At 29.4% G+C, this 21,146-nt stretch overlaps 2 protein-coding genes across 2 annotated transcripts in view; one reads left to right on the top strand and one right to left on the bottom strand.

The window, feature by feature from the left end:
- The window catches only part of LOC107438533 (synaptic vesicle glycoprotein 2C), a 50,667-nt gene extending 29,573 nt beyond the window's left edge, over nucleotides 1–21,094 (top strand). Inside the window, exons 4-13 of the mRNA XM_016050843.3 lie at nucleotides 6,616–6,796; nucleotides 7,823–7,974; nucleotides 11,541–11,674; nucleotides 12,527–12,610; nucleotides 14,476–14,574; nucleotides 14,749–14,837; nucleotides 15,010–15,371; nucleotides 17,403–17,543; nucleotides 18,766–18,925; nucleotides 19,782–21,094. Coding sequence (XP_015906329.1) covers nucleotides 6,616–6,796; nucleotides 7,823–7,974; nucleotides 11,541–11,674; nucleotides 12,527–12,610; nucleotides 14,476–14,574; nucleotides 14,749–14,837; nucleotides 15,010–15,371; nucleotides 17,403–17,543; nucleotides 18,766–18,925; nucleotides 19,782–19,962 — 1,583 coding nt within the window. The 3' untranslated portion in view covers nucleotides 19,963–21,094. The remainder of the gene's footprint in view (nucleotides 1–6,615; nucleotides 6,797–7,822; nucleotides 7,975–11,540; nucleotides 11,675–12,526; nucleotides 12,611–14,475; nucleotides 14,575–14,748; nucleotides 14,838–15,009; nucleotides 15,372–17,402; nucleotides 17,544–18,765; nucleotides 18,926–19,781) is intronic.
- The window catches only part of LOC107450407 (uncharacterized), a 477,566-nt gene that overhangs the window by 101,628 nt on the left and 354,792 nt on the right, over nucleotides 1–21,146 (bottom strand). The window lies entirely within an intron of this gene.

Raw genomic sequence — 21,146 nt, 5'->3', positions numbered from 1 at the left:
CGGATTTAATTTTTTTCCTATTTTTAAGAAAAAAAAGTTCTTATAATTGAAAAATGCGTGGTAGTTAGTGGGGACTAGGACAGGTGAATATGGTTGATGTTGCTGAAGCTCTAATTCTAATTCCTATAAGTTTTGCATAGTCATTTGTGCAGAGAGTGGTCCAGCGTTACCGTGCAATAAGATAGAAGTCGATCAGTTGATAAATTTAGGCGGTTTTTCTTTACGACCACATCAGAAATTCGACAGGTCGGTAGTAGTATATTTCTGCTGTAATAGTTTGAGGTGCGCCAGTCTTAACGGTTATTTATAATTTATCTTTTGCTTCAGGCGATCATCTGTTGTAAAGCTACCTGTACCAAATTTGGTGAACTAATTTGATACTACCTTCTGCGTAGTGACACGATAGTCTCATACGTTATTAATATTTCCTACGGTCTGCAATGCCAAAGTTCCATATAAGAACTCATATTTCATGATAGCACGCAATTCTAGCCGTTCCATTTCAAGTAAATTTAGGTTTTTAAATAAACTATTTTCAAAATTTTACGAGGTTACAAACGAGATTTTTTTATTTTTTAAACAGCAGGTATTGAATGTTCCATATTATGCCTCGAAAGTTGCTGGAAGTGTTACTTAGTTAACGTTACCCAGTTGGCACCTGCAAAGCTATGATTTTACCCTCCCTACACTGCCACAGATACCCGTTCACAGTGAAGAGAACACATTCACACATCACAAAGCAGAGGATAACACCCAGGGAGAAACAGGGAGCACTGAGCTGGTTTCCAACCCGCAACCATTGGCTGCGTCGTCAGGCATGCTGATCGCTCAGACAAAGAATATACATGGGGAAGAAGTCTAGCTTCCATAGACATAATGTAAATCAGTCGTTCAAAGTTAGGTGCGCTCCCGGTGTAGAGAGAAAAAAACAACAATCAGGGGCACAATAGCGGAGTTATTGAAACGGGTTTAAACCCTTTTCTCATCCCAACCACTACTGGGGTAGGGGTGAAGAAGCTAAGTTTTATCTTTTTATTTATTGTTGGCTTGTTCTGCATTTTCACGCTATTCCTAAGCACTGTGCTATTAATTATGATATTTCTTTGAGAATACATTTATATTATCCTTGTTGATTAAATCTGCTAACACGTTTTGACATAGAAAGACAAAAATGGCGGTTAACGGGAGACCGCATGTAAAGTTGTCCAACAACTGGTTCACAGGTGACGAACCGGCGCATGGCTTCTAAATGCGCATACGCTGGATCTTCGTTCATTTGATGCCACGAGTATCAGAACCAGGGGGGGGGCTGACCCCCCAATATTAGGGGAACCAGGGTCCATTATTTCGAGAAAATATTTCTATTGTGTTTCTATATCATTTACTCTCTATTTTTCTTCGTCCTTTCATGTCCCTTTTTTTTTACCTGCTGCAACTTATTCTATAATATTATTAAAGGAAAATTAATTAAAAATAATATACCCAAGAATTGCTCTACATTAAAAAATAAAATAAATGTGTAGAGAGCTACACGAAATGTCATTGTTACCCTTTCCTTCAATAAGCAATAAAACGCTCTTTGCACCATTCTTTTTCCCCACTTTCTTAACTGATAAAGATAAATAGTTGCCTCAATTTAGGCTATGGGAAAATGTCCTTTACATTTTGAAATTGTCTTATCGTATTTATGGACCTGTACTCCTTTTTCATGTTTTAAAAAAGGGGAATATCATCAGAAACATCTTTTTGTTGGTCTTAAGCAGGCAATTATCTAGAATTTCTAGGAAAACAGATGTATGAAACTTTTAGGGATTTAAATGGGAGACTCTTGTTGATAATTTCTATTTTTTGGTGATTTAGTCAAGAGACTTTCTCTAACATGCAATAATTCTAAATTTTCTCTTCCAAAACTCTCATAGTTCTATTCCACCATAATTTAAATTAACTATTTCCAGTTCAAAATTTTTATAAAAATAAATATTCTGTTTAATTAATTGTTTTAACTAATATTATTAGTTGTTTTTTCATCAATTTGACGTTTTACTCGAAACAATTCTTTTTTATTTATTTTATATTTTATTATTTTCTAAATAAATTGTGCCATCAAGAACTCCAGTTCTTGATAAAGTTTATCATTGAAATACAAGAATTCAATAAATAAGTCCATTTTTATGGGAGGTAAGCAAATATTTATTTTAAACTACTTATTCATATTTGTATGTTCACGTTCTGTTAGAATTGTTTCTGTTTCATAGCAATATATATCAAATTTACTGATATAGTACATTAGTTCATGACTTCACCGTTCATTGTTTGCTCATGAATTTATTTTTAAATCACGGAGTTTGTTCTTAATTCATATTTATGAAATTAATGTAACTTTTAAATTTTCAAAATTATAAATCAAGACTTAGAATTTTTATGCCTTTTCAATAACTTTGTTCACATTCATAAATTGAATGACACGTTTAATTTTATAAAAAAAATTACATATTATTTAATAAATGATTTTATATATATAATTTAATAAGCATATTTATATAAATATAGCTAATTTATATCCTAATGCAAAAAATTAACATCAGCTTAAATTTTAATTAATTAAAAGAATGAAGAACATTTTAAGTGCAAAAGTTTCATAGAAATCATCCAAATGATTTTAATATATTTAACAATAAAAACTGGGATAAAAAATAATTTTAAGAATTGGATAATTTGTTGAACTTAATTTACTGTATGAGTGTGTTAAGTGTACTTTATGTAATTTTATTTATTCTATTTTTATCAAAATAATATATTATTTTTAAAGTAATTATTTTGTGCTAATTAACGCTTTCAGAATTAGGTATTTTTCACAAATACTTTTTCTGAATTAAAAGTATTAATTTTTTAAAAATTTTAATATTGAAACTACAAATTCTGCTGAACGAGGAAGAAATTGAGAGCTCTATGCGTTGTCCTTTTTATTTCCTTGTGCAAATTTATGTAAAGTTTTTATGGTTACCGAAATGCACCACGTGATCCAAAAAAATCAAAATATCTCATCTTTTCTGTTTCTTTTTTTATGAATAATAAAAAAGGTATATATATTAAATAAATTGTGCATAAAAATTGTTCCGACCACCATTATTATAATTTATCATTTCCTCAAAATATAAATTCCAGTTTTGTTAATCAATTGAATAATTTTATTTTCCTCTTTAAGCACAACAATTTCGATTCTTAGAGCAATACAAGTTAAGCCGAAACAAGATGAGAAAAACGTTAAGCTTAATACTGCTTTAATATTCTGAAATATTCCACTATTATTTTCTCCATTTTTTTAATAGTTTACAGTATATATATATATATAAACTTCTTCTGTTCCTTCTTCTTAAAAATGTACACCATCCCGACGAAAAAATAATAAACTGAACCAAAAATACATTTTCGAGAAAGAAAGATCAATAGCTTTCCGAACATCTGTAGCTTATTATTTAAAATCCTCTTACCCGAATTCGGTGAAATCAAGCACTCGTATAAATTCTGCAAAAATCTGATTCCCAGTGCTATTTTTCTATTTTAAGAAAATGCGTAGAAAAGAGTTAAGAGTCTTAATCATTTTGCTAAATACTAAGTAGTGCTTAAATTAATCTTCATGTATTGATATTTTTAATATATATATAAAATTTCATTCGAAGAAACATTTAATTACTTTAAATTGGGGATTAGCGGACCAATTTAATCGGCTGTCAAATTCATATAGTTACGTATGAGGTGTTATTTTAGGTGTAGGTATGAGGTGTTTTTTACGGACCTTTTCTTCAAGTTCTCTTCTTTTTGTCCACCGTCAAAACAACGGGGTGGATTTACCAGATATTTAATTAATGTCATTTAATGTTTTAGTCGTTTCTATGATACAAAGCATTTTATAATCCCTGAATAAATTTTCAGTGTTTCATATATTATATATATAGTGATCAAACATAGAATACAAAAATTTGAAAGGTTCTAAAGTTCCTAAAGAGAAGATCCTAAAAAAGAATTATATTAGAAGGGTCCTAAAAAAACAAAATTAATAATTAAAAAAAAAATAACGCTATTTTATTAACTGCGTGTACTGTATTATGTACTGAAAAAGGAAGAAATAATCATTCAGTGAAAAAAAAACTAACAAGTGAAAACAAAAGTTGTAAATAAATGAAACATTTCTTAGCCAAAATTCCTGTTTTCATATACTTTACTGCGGTATCTGTTTATATACCAGCAGAAATTTAACTAATTGAACTCTGTTTTTTTCTTTTCTGTATACTACTATAATTGAAAAAATGTCTACCAGCTGAATACCAGTTTTTCGCATAGGATAGAGAATAGAAAAGAAAATTATCAATAAATCAATATTATACAGCAAGTATATATCGAAGCAATTAAAATTATCCAGCCAAAATAATGAAGTTTAATAATAATAAGTTAATAAATAATTAAGAATTAAGAAAGCTAAAATAATTCAATTTTTTAATGATTATTATTTGTTGTCCCTTTAGATGACTTTACGTTAATAGATTAAGCGAAACACATTTTTTTAAGAAGTTCAACTAAACAGAATAAAGATTTAACAATACATAGTTGCTGACATGTTCCATTTGGCATGCTACTATTGATCAAGCAGGCCAAAGCATTATAGTCAAAATTTAGCACATACAAATTTCTCCATTAATTTTACTCTCAAAGAAATTACTTTTGTTTTATTTCAATTACCATTGATAATAAAATATTTAGACTCATAGAAATGTTACAAAAGCTGAACTATAAACAAAATAAACACGATGCATGGTTTTTGATGAAACCTTGCAATAAAATGCCGTTTATGTTGCTTCTTGAGTTTACCTGAAGAAACAAACCAAAAAATATTCTATTATTAAAGATCTTGAAATAAGCTACGTTTTTTTTTTATATTTAAAATCATATTTTTCTGATTTTCTTCTGAAAAGTTTAGAATTTTTTCTTAGAAAATGACTCATTCACAAATATGAAATATTTTTTTTAATTAATCAAGTAAAAATTTGTTGGGTGCTCACTGTTGGGCTTTCTCAAATTTACCACATTTGTTTTATTTTCTTTTACATTTTATTTTGCTTAACTATAATTATTCATTCATTTTAAATCATTGAATAAAGTGCGGAGCCGTAGTGGCCTATGGGCTATAACACTCGCATCCCAATGACGTGATCCGGGTTCGATTCTCAGCAATGGCTGGTTGATACGAATTCCTCACCCGGCTCGCAGCGACCACAGTGCTGACAAAAAAAATCCTCAGTAGTTGACCGATCATGGGTGAGAGTCCCCAGGCTAATCGTAGCAGTTTTTCGTGGTTTTCCTCCGCAAATGTAGGTCATTTCCATCAAGAGTCCTCTACAAATTCAAATTTCTCCCAACACTTGATCTAAGAGTTCCCTTGCCTTCTAGATTGGGTTCAAAATTACATGGCTACGGAGTTGAACATTAGTAGTCGTAAACCTAAAAATTGGGACGGCTGTTAAGCGACGGTTACAAAATAAAAAAACCCAAATTGGTTTTAAAGTTTTCAATTCCGTTTATCTTCATATTGATTCTTAAGATTTTCGTATAGTTTTTTTCCACCCTTAAATAGTAGTTTGCGACCCTTAATTTGTATTTTTTCTCAACTTAATACTTAAAGATAATTTTAAAATTATACATGAGGACATAGATGACGTAGAACACTCTACATAATATCAAGTTGTTTTAGTTTTCAGGATTATGTATAGATATATAAACAATATATATATATATATNATATAAAAGTTTATTTAGCAATTAGTTTCAATAAGGGCAAATGTTATTTTTTTCCCTCAAGTAACTTGAAAATAACAATAGAAGTATAGTCCTCCCCCGAATAAATTTTATATGGCGACATCAATGTTTGATGTTATGCTAAATTTGAGTCTGTTGCTTCCCCTGTAAGTACAATTCCCCTCGTTAGTTACATATTTGGGGAGCTGGATTTTTCCTTTCTATATTCTTTGGCTCAGGCACGCTGATCATGTCAAATAATGAGCTGTTAAATTAAGCGACGTTACTAACAACAAATTTCATCCTTACGATCTAATACAGAGCTCGAAATTTCCACTCAATATTTACGATAAAGTATTCAAGGCTGGAGAGTAAGTTTAATTTTTAAAAATGTTGAGTTTTAAATTAAACTATTTATACTTAAATTATCACGCAACAATGAAACGTCCCTTAGAAGTGTTTTGATATCAAACTATAGCCTTCTCCTTCTATTTAAAATAAGAAAGTGGTAGATCATTCACTTAATACTGCTGAAACTATAACTTCTGAGAACATAAAACCTTAAGTTTTTTTATTTGATTTAATATTAATATCGATACAAATATGCTTCGATTTTTAAGTTGCTTCATTCTTTAATTCGGTCACCATAGAAAACTTCATACTACATGTGTTAATATTTTAAAACTTGTACATATTTTTCATGAATTTTAATGTTTCATAGATGTATGGATGCGATTAAAAACTTTTGCTCGGATAGTATCTTTTCAACTGAAATTTCATGCCTTTATATAATATCACGTGATAAAGCGCATGGTTGTCTTTCAGGTACCATTTCATTTATTGGGATGACGATTGGAGCTCTTTTATGGGGAATAATGGGAGACAGATTAGGAAGGAGGCGCACTTTACTGACTGCTTTAGCAACCAACGGAATATTTGGAGTAATTGCAGCTTTTATGCCCACCTATTCACTTCTCATGCTAACTCGATTCTTCAGCAGCATTGGGTAACTATGCTATTACCTCTATTTTACCTATTTTTAGAAAGTTAAAAATATAATTCTAGCAGGAAACGAAAAAACTTCTAAGATATGTGTGTTAGCAAGACAACACTTCATCAGGGGGCACACTGCTTGTCAACACACAGCACCCTTTCTTCTAGAATTGTTTTCTGCTGTAATTGTATTTTTGACTTTCTAAATTAATGTAAGACAAACTTGGTTTTAGATGCTATAGACGCTTTTCCATTTTGATTTACTATTTTAAATGTTATTTACTTATGTTATCTTTTTCTGAATTTGTAAATTAGTTTCGTTCTTTGACTCTACTTTACTTATTATGCTCTACGTTTGATGGCTCAGGGGTATAGGTGCTTGTCTTCTAATGAGGTTGAACCGGGGTCGAATCCCAGCGATGGCTGGGTGATGCGAATTCCGCTTCTGGATTGCACCAACCACAGTGCTGACAAAAAATATCCTCAGTGGTAGGCGGATCATGGGTTAGAGTCCTCCAGCTGTTAGGCTGACAGTGGGAGATTTTCGCGGTTTTCCTCTCCATGTAACGCAAATGCGGGTTAGTTCCATCAAAGAGTCCTCCACAAAGGTAAATTTTTCTACTATTTGATCCAGAAGTTCCCTTATCTTCAGAATTGGGTTCAAAATTACAAGGTTCAAGAGTTGAACGTTAGTAGTCGTAAACCCAAAATTGTGTCTGCTGTTCAAGGACGGTTATAAAATGAAATACTCTATTTTAATTTCATTTTTATGAACAGACAAAAAATGTCCACTTCTAATCTAAAAGTTCACAAATCACGTGATTTCGTGACGAAATGATTTTCAAAATTACCGAAATGCTGCTCAAGGATTGCTGAATCATCAAAAGTGAGAGCTTTACTTCTGAGAGTGTAAAGAAAGCAAAATTAATCACTATAAGTGTTATTTATGATGTTATTTAAAAAAGTTACTGATTTTAATTTGAAGTAACATTACTTAACTTATTTTGGTCCTATAAAACAAATTAACTTTTATTTTCAGCATTGGAGGATCACTACCAATTGTTTTCACTTTTTACTCCGAGTTCTTAGTACGTAAAAGCAGAGGAAAACATCTTAGTTTTTTACTAGTTTTTTGGGCCCTGGGTGGCCTGTTCGTCGCTGTTCTAGCATGGGGTATCATTCCAAAAAGTGGTGAGTACCAAGTATTTACTGTTTTTTATTTTTAAATTAAATATAGTTTAATCTATCTTTCCTTATATCTAAAGTAAAATATTTTATTATAGATATATTTTTAGTAAAATTTTTCTAATATTTTTAGAATAGTTTATTATAGAAATATTTTAGTATTTTAAATTTTTCATATTGCAGCAGCTTTGCTTTAAAAAAGTTTAAAATGTATATTTTTAAAACCGAATCCGAATGTCCTAAAGGATAGGGTATACTTTGTTCTACGTTAGACTGAATCGAGAAACAACGTGAATAAAGTACAGAAATGGACATGTTCGATTCTCTTTAGCAAGAACCTTCTTCAGTGTCTAACCAAATGACATTAGAAAAGTCAGGAGATAAACGCATGCAAAGTGGTTTAGCCAATAAGGAAAGAGGAAAAAGTTTGAACTAGATAATAAAAAGAAGGGTGTTAAGAAACAGGTGAGTGGTGTGACCGAGGTTTGAATCCCTGCAAAGTTTTGTCGATACGAATTCTGCTCCCAGCTCGCACCGACCACAGTGCTGACGTAACATATCCCCTGTGGAAGACGGATTATGAGTTAGAGCCCCCTTGGTGCCGGGCTAAACATGGGCGGTTTTCGTGGTTTTGATCTCCATGCTACGCAAATGCATATTAGTTCCATCAGAAAAGTGCTTAGTTCCACCAAAAGTTCAACCATGAGGGCTAGTTTGTACCAATTCTTGATCTAGAAGTTTTATTTTCTTCTGGGTTGAGTTCCAAATTCAAGGCTACGGGATTGAACATTGATAACTCAGAATTGGGTCGGGTGTTCAACGCCGGTTATAAAAATATACGATATACCACACTAACAAAAAAAATTTAACAAATGCCCCGCTTAATATCAGCAATAGCTCTCTAATGTTACTGAAGTTTAGTTTTTTACCACCCATTAGTTACCCTTTTTTTAGTTTTTTACTACCCTTGTTACCATAACAGCAGGCAGCTCTAGACTTTTAGTCTGGAAGAGTTCGGTTGAAAGCCAAACCGTATGTCCATTTCTGTATTTCGTTTGTGCTTTATTCAAGTTATGTTTCTCATTAGTCATAAACTAATGATTACCCACCTAAATTCATTTTGTTTTACAAGAAGCCCGAACTCAAAATCTTGAGAACAAAATGTACGTAATTTTAAGATGTGTGTCATAAATGGCACACTTGATTACTTTAAATAATAATAATTGACCATGACTGGTAAAATTGAAGCATAAATGAAAAAATACTTATCTGTCAATTTTTCAATCTCTTTTAAAAGTTGTAATACATGATGTGGGTCGACTTAATTATCTTTAGACCAGTTTTTATCTTTAAAGATATTCCTATCGATTAAATAATGCAAGTTAATAGTGACTAATAACTTGGCGATAACTTTACAGAAAGTGACCTTAAAAAGAAGGAAATATTAAAAAAAATTTTCGATGCCAGATGCATAAATTTTTTTGCAGACGTTATTATTTGACTCATAAATCAATATTTAAACTTATAGTTCCTTATAATCTTTTTAAGCAAAATGTACTTTCCAAAATGTGCTATCTTTTTAATTAAATGAAAACTTTCTTTATACAATATTTTTTTGCAGTCTCAATTTATCCCCATTTATTTTAAGAAACTAGAGATCGTTTATATCCGATAGCAGAGCAATTGCATATTAATTTCCTCCTTTGATTTTTTAAACAAATCAACAAATGGGGAAATATTGATCGAGGATAGAATGAAGATAGAATGAAGAAAGAATAAAAGTTAAAGATTAAACTATAGAGGAAAATTTTTCGATTTTTATTTATGAAAAATGAGGAAAATTTCTCCTTTTTTATTTATTTTGATATCAAAAATAGAACACTTATTTAATTCCATTATCTGATTATAGTTATATTAGCTTGCAAAGTAATTGTGACAGTATAGAATGAATTTAATTTGAAGAAACTTTTAATAGACACGAATCAAGACATCATAAATAACAGTCTTGTTGATTTCTTTTTTTAAAATGAAAAGATTTTATTTTAATATTATAATCTGCTGGTTAATCTTTCTTTCTGGTTTGTTTATTGGGCTTACTATAAGCATCTGTTTTTTTCTTCGATCAAGCTAAATTATAATTATGTGAAATTCAAATTCAATTTAAACAAGAAAAAGATTTTGTTTATAATTTTATTTAATGTTTTCAAATTGTGTTAAATACATGTTGGATTAAGTTTAATTTTTCCAAAAATAATAATCTTTGCCTGATTTTGTTGATAGTCAAAATTAAATTTTTGTAGATAGTTCTGTAGATTATATCAGTAAGTTCTGCTACCAGGACAAGAGATATGTTGAATTATTTTGACTATTCTTGCCATCAAGCATTTTCACTAACTAATTTCAGAAAAAAATTTAGGAAAAATATATATTCATTTTCTTTCCTTGAAAGAAAACTATAAAATAGAATTTGTCTTTAATGCCACAATAGGCATTACATATTTCCAAGCTTTTAAAATTTCTTTAATTACTTAAACTTACTTTTTTAATCATCATTAATCGAATTATTATTAAATTAAATCAATTATAAAATTTTTATTAAAGCGAACATAAAATATATTTTTTTCTTTTCTTATCAATCTATGTAACGGCTAACTTTTTATTTCAATACTAATGTAGACTTATTAATTCACTATCTCGCCTAATCGAAAACAAAAATCTATTTATAACTCCTCATTATTAATTTCCTACCACAAATATGTTTTAATTACAAGGTTATCCTTATTTTCACACTCTTGTAGGCGATTCGCGATCGCCAAAGTATTTTTAAACCTAATATTGATTATGGGGGTTGGCATTATTTTGGCTATGTTATCTTTCGAATATTCGCCAACCTTGGATCTCTTCTCCATGCTCCTAACTGTCAGTTGGGAAAAAAATTCATTTACTTTCAATTTCAAATTTGCGGCGACTGGGGGTGCCCCTTTCGGGCCTCCCAGTCCCAGAAACGTTAAATATGATTCACATTCAAAATTCTCGATGTGGAGAATGTTATCTTAATCAATTTAAGGGATTTCTTTTCTTTATTATTTTAAATATGGCCATTTTTAAAATACTAATATTTGCTTAATAAATAAATTTTTTACTTAAACGATTTTATTCCCTTCTTTGAGATAATTATCATTTTATTACATCCAAATTAAGATGTATATGTAACGGCCTGAAGTCAATGATGATACTTCAACTACCACTAAAATATTAGTAATGGCGATTAATGCCATCAAAGTCTTATTCGAAGAGCTAAATTTGAAAAAATATTTAAATAAAAACGCTAAAATATGAAAGTAATTTGAAACTAATTATGAGCTGTAAGAAGAATAAATTGAAAAAGAGTTATCCTAAAGCAAATAAAAAAAAAAAGAAGAAGAAAAAAATTGAAAAAAAAAATCGGCTATAAAGATTTCTATGTAAATTTTAACGAAATAATGTAATTTATTATCAAAAGCAAAATATTATAAGTTTTTAGTTTGAATTTATTCATTTAATATAAAGTTTCTTTTTTGTTTCTTTTCCAGGTGCTACGATTATGGACACTAAACGTCTTCATTTCGGAAGATGGAGAAAATTTTTGTTAATTTGCTCTATTCCTGCCATTATATCTGCTGTTGGAACAACTTTCTTACCAGAATCACCTAGATTTCTTCTTGAGGTTAGTTTAATAACTATACGAAAGTACAGTCCGCATTTTAAAAGCACGGCTTTTTCAAAATTCAATTCCTCAGAAACTGTTCAACCGATTTTGCTCGAACTTTGTATTTTGCAATGTAAAGTTACAATCTTTAAAAAAAAAATTGGAAACCTTGTAATTCAAAATTTTTTAATCTTTCTAAAAATAAAGTACAATCTTTGTCAAAAATTTTAAAATACAATCTTTATTAAAAAATGGAAACCTTCAAATTATTCAAATTTTCTTTTTACTATTATTAAATTAAGTAATTAAAAAATAAATATTTAATGAAAGATATTTTTCAATAGAATTATCTTTCGATAAACAAATTTTATAAATATGTACAAATTTTTTCAATTCTCTAAAAAAGATTTCGCGATATGGCGGAATACCACAAAAATGTTAAATTAGCATTAAGGGGTCCAAACTTTGAATCACAACTATTAAGACCATATTTCCCAGATTGAGATTACTCTCAATTTTTTGGGGGTTAAGAAATCCAAATCCGTCGAAAAAAAGTATGTTTATTCAGAGAAAATACATTTTTGTGTTTGATTTCGTAACATGAAATATAGCCAATATTAATTAGTTAGCATTTTTGAAGTTGCTTCCTCGAACTATTAAGATTGAGCCCTAGAACGTGAAGATTCGATCATTGGATCAAAAATTATTCAGGGTGGTCCGTTTTTTTGCGCACGGCACAACCCAAATTATAATATCATATTTTCAAAATAAAGCTCTTGAATTGATTTGAAAATATTACAAAACAAAAATGACTTCAATTATTCTATTTAATGACAGAAAATTACATTTATTTCAAAATTCAATTCACAGATGGGAAGAAATAGTGAAGCTCTTTATGTCTACAAACAAATATTTTCTTGGAACAATGCAGTGAAAAGTGGTGAAGAATACCAAGTAAGTAATTTTTGGGTATTCATTATTTTCGCAAAAAACTAGCTTTTTTACCAAAAATATGTTACTTTATTTTAAATGCCAATTATTTAGATGATTATATTAATATTATTATCTAATAAGATTAATATTATTACAATTAGATTAATATTAGTAAATATCTATTCATAATATAACTATTATGATCTTCTATTCTTTCCTGTTGAATAGTCATGCCATTACAAATATGCAGAAATTACATTAATTAAAAAAAACTATTTTATTTTTAAAACAACTATAGTAACAATTTTTTAAAGTTCGTAAAAATTCAAATTTAATTTTAATTTCAAATTTAATATTCATGATAAATTATAACCTATTTTAAGTGCATAAAAAATTTTTAACTCCGCAATTAATTGCAAATTTATATTTTTTATAGCGAAAATTTTTTGTTAGAACTTATAATTAAGATGAATGGAGTAAAGGAATTATTTTACTTTTTAATTAATGGTCCAGGATAGCCTAAAGAGTTGGGCCGATGTTCAAGAGGACGTGAGTTCGATCTCCGTCAACCGAAGACTCCCCGTATAATAAATCATTACTGGTGTACGTTAAATAAGTCATGTCGCAAAGTCCTCCAATTCAAATAACAAATCAATACCTCTGGGGGTTCTGAATTGGAAATTGATTGTTCTCTGGTTTAGGTCAACATTGCGATCTATGGATGGATGAATGAATGGATGTATGAGGAAAAATTTTTGCATCTATAAAAAAGTTGTGACGTACCACTCTATAAAAGGGTTTTGACGTATGTGTGACTGAAGTAATATTTTTGGCCATAGATGGCAACACTTTAAACAAGAAACGCACTCTATGCCTTAAATTCGTTCGGGTTCACCAAAACTTGCTGGTATTGGCAAGTGGCATTAGAAACAACAAAACTATAGAACTAATTAATAGTTTAAGTATTTTGAATTCTATGAGTGCTCCAAAATAGTTTATATTAGTCAAATTTTGAAGAAATTGCAACATTTTATGTATAATAAAGTTATGCGCCGTTTCAAGTGCAATTCCTTTTTCATATTATGCAATTTTCAACATTTTAGGTTTTTTGCTCAAAAGTCTCAAGACAGCATATATTTAAAAATATTTATTTTTTAGAAGAATTTTTTTAATAAAACATATGTTTGAATTTAAATAAAAGCCTCGTTTAAAAACCACAAATGGTAAAAATTTTATTAAAAACCCATACGTGTGTCGGTGTCTCAAAGGTACACCTTCAGCAGTGGGAAAAAATGTAAGAATGTTCAAAACAGAGATGATTAAAACTCAACAGAGATAACGTCATATTGAAGGGGTAAATATATTGTTAAAAGATCCAAGAAAATGAAAATTTGAAAAAAATAGTGATTTTTAAATATTAGAGAAATATGGTACTGCAGTGACTATAGATTTTTTGATGATGTATTTACTCTCCCAAAATACAGATCAACAACTGAAATACATTTATGGATGATCTGAGTTGAAGAAAAATTTAACCAATGGTTTTCTGTCCAGCATGTTTTGAGAATATTGCTTACAATGACCTTACTGCTACTAGTTAATGACTTAACTGTTATAGCATATTTCTTTAATATTTGAAGATCCCTAATTTCTTAATTTTAATTTTTGGATCTTTTATCTGTATATTTATCCTTTTGGCACGGCATTACCTTTGTAGGATTTTAATCATCACTGTTTTTACCATTCTTGTATTTTATCCTATTAATGAAGGTGCATCATCGCGAAACCGTAACGCTTATAAATTTTTAGTAAAATTTTTACGCCTCGTGATTTTAAACGCGGTTTTAATTAAAATGTAATTTTATAAAGCATATGTTTGTTTGCAGCTAACAGAGATGGAAATTCCAGGAAGACGACCAACCGTCCATATAAACATTCCACCCAACAGAGGCATATTAAGAGAAATGTTGAGATCAATGGAAATGGTAAATAATTAGGCCTTCTGTGAAATGGTTTACACTTTGGTTTGTGAAAAGTTTCAGCTAAAAATAATATATGTTTCAATGTCAATCCATTAGACTTTCGTTTATAAATAAATGTAGAATATATGTTTTTATATACATCGAAGTTTATACTTCTATTAACTTCTGCTTTTCTAGTGTTGGAGCAACATTTCGAAAGTTTTTGCTTCCCCAAACACATATTTAACAGTTCTGCTTTTGATTCTTTGGACTACAGCATCTTTCGGGTATGAAGAATGTTCATTTATAATTTAAACTAAAACAGGAATTAAAACTAAAGTGCTATAATGTGGCATAATTAAAAATAAATAAATTTCAATCTTTTATTCGCAATTGCTGTAAATAATTAAATAATTAATATAAAAATTTAAAAAATAATAATTTTCGTTTCCATTTCAGATTTTATGGCATATCGATATGGCTTCATGAGTATACAAAAGTCATCGAAGATGCTAATTTCGATTCAAGAAGTCTCAAACAAACCAATTTAGTGATCGAGGATATTAGTTTTAACAATACCATCGAAAATGTGCATTTCTCAAATCTAACGTTCGTCAATGTCCGGTTCATACAAACTCTTATTAATCATTGTTCCTTTCATAATTGTTCGTTCATAAACTGCACATTCAGTAATATTAGGACGAGCAAAACATACTTTAAGTTTTGCGATTTCTATCAAACAGAGTTTTTTGACACTGATCTCTTCAAGTACAAGTTTCAATTCTGTACTCTGGTCTCATCATACTTTTTCAATACGAAAGGTACGTAAATCAATCATAGTGATTAGTTTAAAATCACTAAATGATAGTTTTATTGCTTAGAATTATTTAAATGTCTTCATTTAGTTTAATTAATTTTAATTAGTTTGATTTGCGTAAATATGATAATGAAGATTTTTTAAAATACTATGGACAGTAATAGGGAAAGTTTTCAATTAGAGGATTCAAAGTATTTTTAGAACACTTTTTAAAGGGAAGTATTTAAAACTCATTTTAGAGATCATCATCACCATGAAAGCAGGGTCAAAAGAATTAAAATAAAGAATCGAATCGAATTAAACTAAAAGGCGGAGAAAAGAGCTGCAACTTCTATAAGAAACCACCTTCAGTTAAATTATTAAATGACTTATGATTTTCCTTGTGCAGGTCACAAAATAAGAAATAGACCACTCTAAATATATTTTGATCTAATGATTGGATCATCTCTTTCTAATATTTAATCTTAATCATTCAAAGGGGTGACCTCAAATATGTTAATTAATTAGTGCAGATTATATTTAAAGTTATGGAATCAGATACAAAAACGTACGTTCTCTGTCTAAACATATCTATTTTTTTGTTGACGGATTTGGATTTTTGACCCCCAAAATATAGGGGGAAGCTGAAATCTGGAAAATGTGGTCCTCATAGTTTGGTCAGGAGAACTGTCCAAAGTATTGGAACTCATAATGTTAATTTTATTTTCGGAGTAGTTTTTCATATTTCGAGAAATTTGTAAGCGAATTGAAAAATTTTTGCTCACAACTATAAAATTCGTTTCTCTGAAGATAGTTCCTCGTAAGAAAAAATTTTTTTACTTGTAATTTTATTAATAATAGTTGAAAAAATTTTGAATTGTAAGGGATAAAACTTTTTGCATCATTTAAAAAAAATAAAGTTTTTAAATGGCAAAATACAAAATTTCAACTAAATTGGTCGAATAGTTCCCTAAAATCGAATTTTAAAGAAGCCGAATTTTTAAAATTCAATCTCTCAGGAGCAATTCGACCGATTTCATTCAAATTTCACCACGTAAAATTGCATCGCTTAAAATTATATAAAATGTTTTATGCTTACAATTCAAAAGCTTTTCAACTTCTATAAATTTAAATAATAATAAAAAAATATTTGCTAAATGTTATATATTGCATGAAATTATCTTTGGATAAACGATATTAGCATATAACGATATATATATAACGATATTTATAGTTGTGTGCAAAATTTTTTCAATTCGCTTAAAAAGTTCTCGAGATATGGTGAAATACGAAAAAAAAAAGAACACTAAGGGGTTCAAACTTTGAGCCACTCTCCTGACCGAACTACAGGGACCATATTTTCCAGAATCCACCAACCCCTATATTTTGGGGGTCAGAAATTTGAATCAGATGAAAAAGAGGAATATATTTATGCACAGAAAGTATGTTTTTGTGTCAGATTTCGTAACTTAAAATATAATCTGCTCTAATTAATTAGAATATTTGAAGTCACCCCCTCCAGCCATTAAGATTGAGTTCTAGAAAGTGAAGATTTAGTGAAGACCCATCATTAGACAGGTTATATATGCACACATACATATATATATATATATATATATATATATATATATATATTCATTTTTGATTGTAAGTTAAAAAAACAAAAACGTTGAAGATTTTATGAGTGTTCATAGAGATATTTCATAATGAAGATTTATCACAATGACAAAATCAAAACTGAGTCGAATTGAATAGTAAAAGTGGTTGCTTTCTTTGTCCTCACTGGTTTTGATGACTTCAAATATGCTTCGATAACTTTTGACTGACTAATCTCAATATTGTTTCCTTAAATTTTGATAAATCTTTATTTATTTATTTTTTCCTTTAAATATTAATTTGGGAACTCAAAAGTGTGTATTTTTTGACAATGATTCTAAAACCATATACAATGAAGGGCAGTTATTTCCGAACTCGCCACATATTCAAAGTATTATTAATATACGTGTAGAATTAGGATATTATATTATCCTTCAAATTATTATTATTATATTTTTAGGTGGATGTGAGTTAGATTTTGACATCAACTTTAAACTCTCAGAACTTTTCTATGAAAATCTATTTGCTCAACTCGCTATCTTGCCGGGAGCCCTGATATCGTCTTTCATTTTAGATAGGATAGGTAGAGTTAAAACATTAGGTATGAATGAATTTTTAAATTTTTTAATTATAAATATTATTAATATCGCAACTTAAATTCTCTAAAAATTTTAATTCAATTTTTGAAACACTGCCAAAACGACACTACACAAGAAATACACACGAGAATCACGATGGCCAATAAGTGTTTTTATGGCCTAAGAAAATATCTTAAGTCAAGCCTAATAAAAAGAAAAACAAAAGTGTTACTCCATAAATGTCTTATACGATCAGAGCTTACATACGCATGTGAGACCAGGACAATGACCCATGGAGATGAAAATATGATAGCTAGATTTGAGAGAAAAATACTGCGAAGCATTTTTGGTGGAATAAGTAAAAACGGTACCTGGTTTAGAAGATCAAACACGGAACTTTACAAAGCATATAAAGAACCAGATGCCATTAAATTTATCAAAATCAAAGGATTAAGTGGGCAGGCCTCATTATTGGAATGGAAGATAGCAGGACAACCAAAAAAGTTTTCTGTGCCAGGCCAACAGGTACAAGAAAAAGAGGACGACCAAACCTAAGATTTTTAGACTGCCTTGAAAAGGACCTACAAATTATAAAAATAATTAACTGGAGAACCTTGGCTAAGGGAAGAATGTCTTGGCATAGGCTTGTTGAGAAGGCCAAGGTCCATCCTGGGCTGTCGTGCCAATGAGGAGAAGAAGAAGAAGAAGAAAATATTATCTCTGAAAATTACTCTATAGAAATTTATTTATATTTTCTAAGAAGTAAAATCTTAGTTACTAATGCGAATTAATTTTTTATTATTCTCTGATCATCTGAATAATTACTTTTCTATTTTTATTTAAATCTCCCACTATCGAAACTTTCAATAGAATTATTGATTTTCAGCATTAAATGTTATTTTACATATTGCATTTCATTTTATTCAAAAGTAAAAAATTCACAGAGACATTTGTTTTCATAATACGACACTTTTAAAAAATAAAAATATTATAAGTAAACTTGAAAACCAGAATTTCTTTTAAACCGTTACTATACGAATGGAAAAATTACCAAATATATGGTTTAAATACCATATCTGTTTTCATTAACCATAATAATGTTTTTTCTCTCAAAAATTTCATTACCATACAGTTTGGTAATTTTACCAGAATTTTGTTTTCCGTGTACATACAATATATATAAGAATTTATTTCTTTAGTCTGCTATAAACTGTTTAATTTTTATAATTTTAAATTTTTTTTTAGGTGTATCTTTGTTGTTGTCTGGTTGCAGTGTTCCATTTTTGTGGCTAGCAACGAGAAAGGAAGCGCTCATAGCATTTGAAGCAGTTTTCACATTTCTGTCTGTATTTGGTTGGAATGCAATTGATGTTATATCGACTGAAGCTTATCCTGCCAACATAAGGTTTACTTTCTAAATTTGTTTGATAAATATTTTTTTGTTATAAAAATACACTGAAAGACTCAAAAATCACACAGAGGCACATTGTCATGCCTAGATACACAATCGTTCATGATTGATACACAACAAATTGGTGTCAATTAAAAAACCTGGAGAAAAACCAATTATTTTTGTTTTCATGTGTTTTTTATTCTCGATAGATAAGAAACGTAGTAATAAGACAGTCGATATATGGCGTTGATGCGGGTGACGTAACTCAAATTCGCCAAGATACCAATTCATCTCAACATATGATCATGTTTCTGGCATGGCCCTACTTGCGCTTACAATATTCCTCCATATTATGAGTGAGTTACTCCTTATATTCCTCCATATAATGAGTATAATAAAATATTCCTTTATAGGATATATGACCTATATGAAATTTCATTATTCCCTTCTAACCGACTATCTTATGATACCCCATCTATCTACATAAGTTTATCAATGTAATGTAAGCTTAATTTTTTAAGACCTAAACCCCTTTTTTATGTATTTTTCCGTTGTGGTTGTTTTTTTGATTATCATTCATAACGTATCTTTAGCGTTAAATTTAATAAACGATGGTTTTATGAACACTTAACTTAGATGTCCCAGTTAATGTTTCAAACCAAAAAAAATTATTTTTCTCAATCGCAATCAGTAATTTTTTTTACAAATTCATTTATGGATTATACTCCTTTTTATGAATTATATATTTAAAAATTATTATGAAATTTTGTTGTATGCATTAAATTCTTAATTTCTGCTCAGATGTGCATACTTTAATAATGTTGTATTTAATTAACTTGACAAAACTCGAACAATATTTTATTTTCAGGACGACAAGTTATGGAATCTTCTCAGCCATTAGCCGTATAACTGCAATACTCAGCAATTTAACATTTGGAAGTACTGTCGAAGCTTCAAAAATCATTCCAATCGTTATTTCAAGTACGGTTTTAATTTCAGGAGCCCTCTGTGTCACTAGGCTTCCAGAAACTAAAGATTATCTTGTCTAATGCGCACAAAAGATGGCTTTGCAAAGAAAAGATGCGTGCTAAACTTAAAAAACTATTTGTGACTCTAGCTACGTATATCTTTCCAAAGAAAGACTCTTAATCTACTTAAAGACAAAAGTTGTAAAAATACATTCCTTTCGAGTACTTTGGTAAAGTATGTGTGAACTAAAGTGAAAGTGAATTTTGTGAAAATATGCAAAAGTGAATTTTGCAGAACGAAGCAAAAGTGAACTTTAGTAGCGTCGAAGTTAAGAGGTGCTGCTCTTATCATTTCATATCTGAAAGCATAAAAGCCATATACAGGGTGATTACGAACAGTTGTTGCAATCTTTGAGGGGAAATATGATATGTAGGCGAATTAAGGTTGCATAGCAACCAATGGCCAGAAACGTCACTATACGCCACTAGAGTTGCTTCCCTTTGATGAACTGACAATTCATGTGTATACGAGCCGGAAATTTTATTTATCCAAATTATCGCAATTTTATGTTTTATTAAGAATTGTTATTGCACATTATATTCAAATTGACTCATATTCAGCTGTTTTATCATAGTTTATTGATTTGGCGACAAACTTGCAGAGCTCGCCAATATATGGTTGCCAAATCAGTAAATTACAAAAACGCAGTGGTCGTGTTCAATCACCCTATATTATACTAACAATCAGTTTGGCGAGACAATCAAATTGATTTATTTATTTACAAACATTTTCTTGAAATAATTTGATTTTAAAATTTTTGCAGAATATTTAAACAAACTTTAAAGAATTTCGAAACCAATGAAGCTTTTATTATCAAAGAAATGTAATACGCACATAGCTTTGCGATGCACAGACATTGATCTCAGTCTTTACAAACGAGATCTGATTAGTGTGATTATTTATTTTCCTAAGTTGACTATTTATAAACCATGTTGATTACTTTCCTTTTTTATATTGTTGTAAAATATACTTCATGAAGTATTTTTTATGTGTAATGTTCAATATTGTCTAATGTTCAATATTGTCTGATGTTAAATAAATATACTATAAACACCCGCCATTCCTTGAAATATAAAATATTGGTACTTATTTAAGAAAAACTTATGTTCAATTTGAAATTGTTGATCAATAAAATAATAATGCATCAAACAATTCTTATGAATATTTGGTGTTACTTATTTAAACCCATACCCATGAACAGACT

Source organism: Parasteatoda tepidariorum, chromosome X1 (genome assembly GCF_043381705.1).
Source record: "Parasteatoda tepidariorum isolate YZ-2023 chromosome X1, CAS_Ptep_4.0, whole genome shotgun sequence".
NCBI lineage: Eukaryota > Metazoa > Arthropoda > Arachnida > Araneae > Theridiidae > Parasteatoda > Parasteatoda tepidariorum.
The sequence above is the reverse complement of the archived record's forward strand: the minus strand, read 5'-3'. Positions and strand labels throughout refer to the sequence as shown.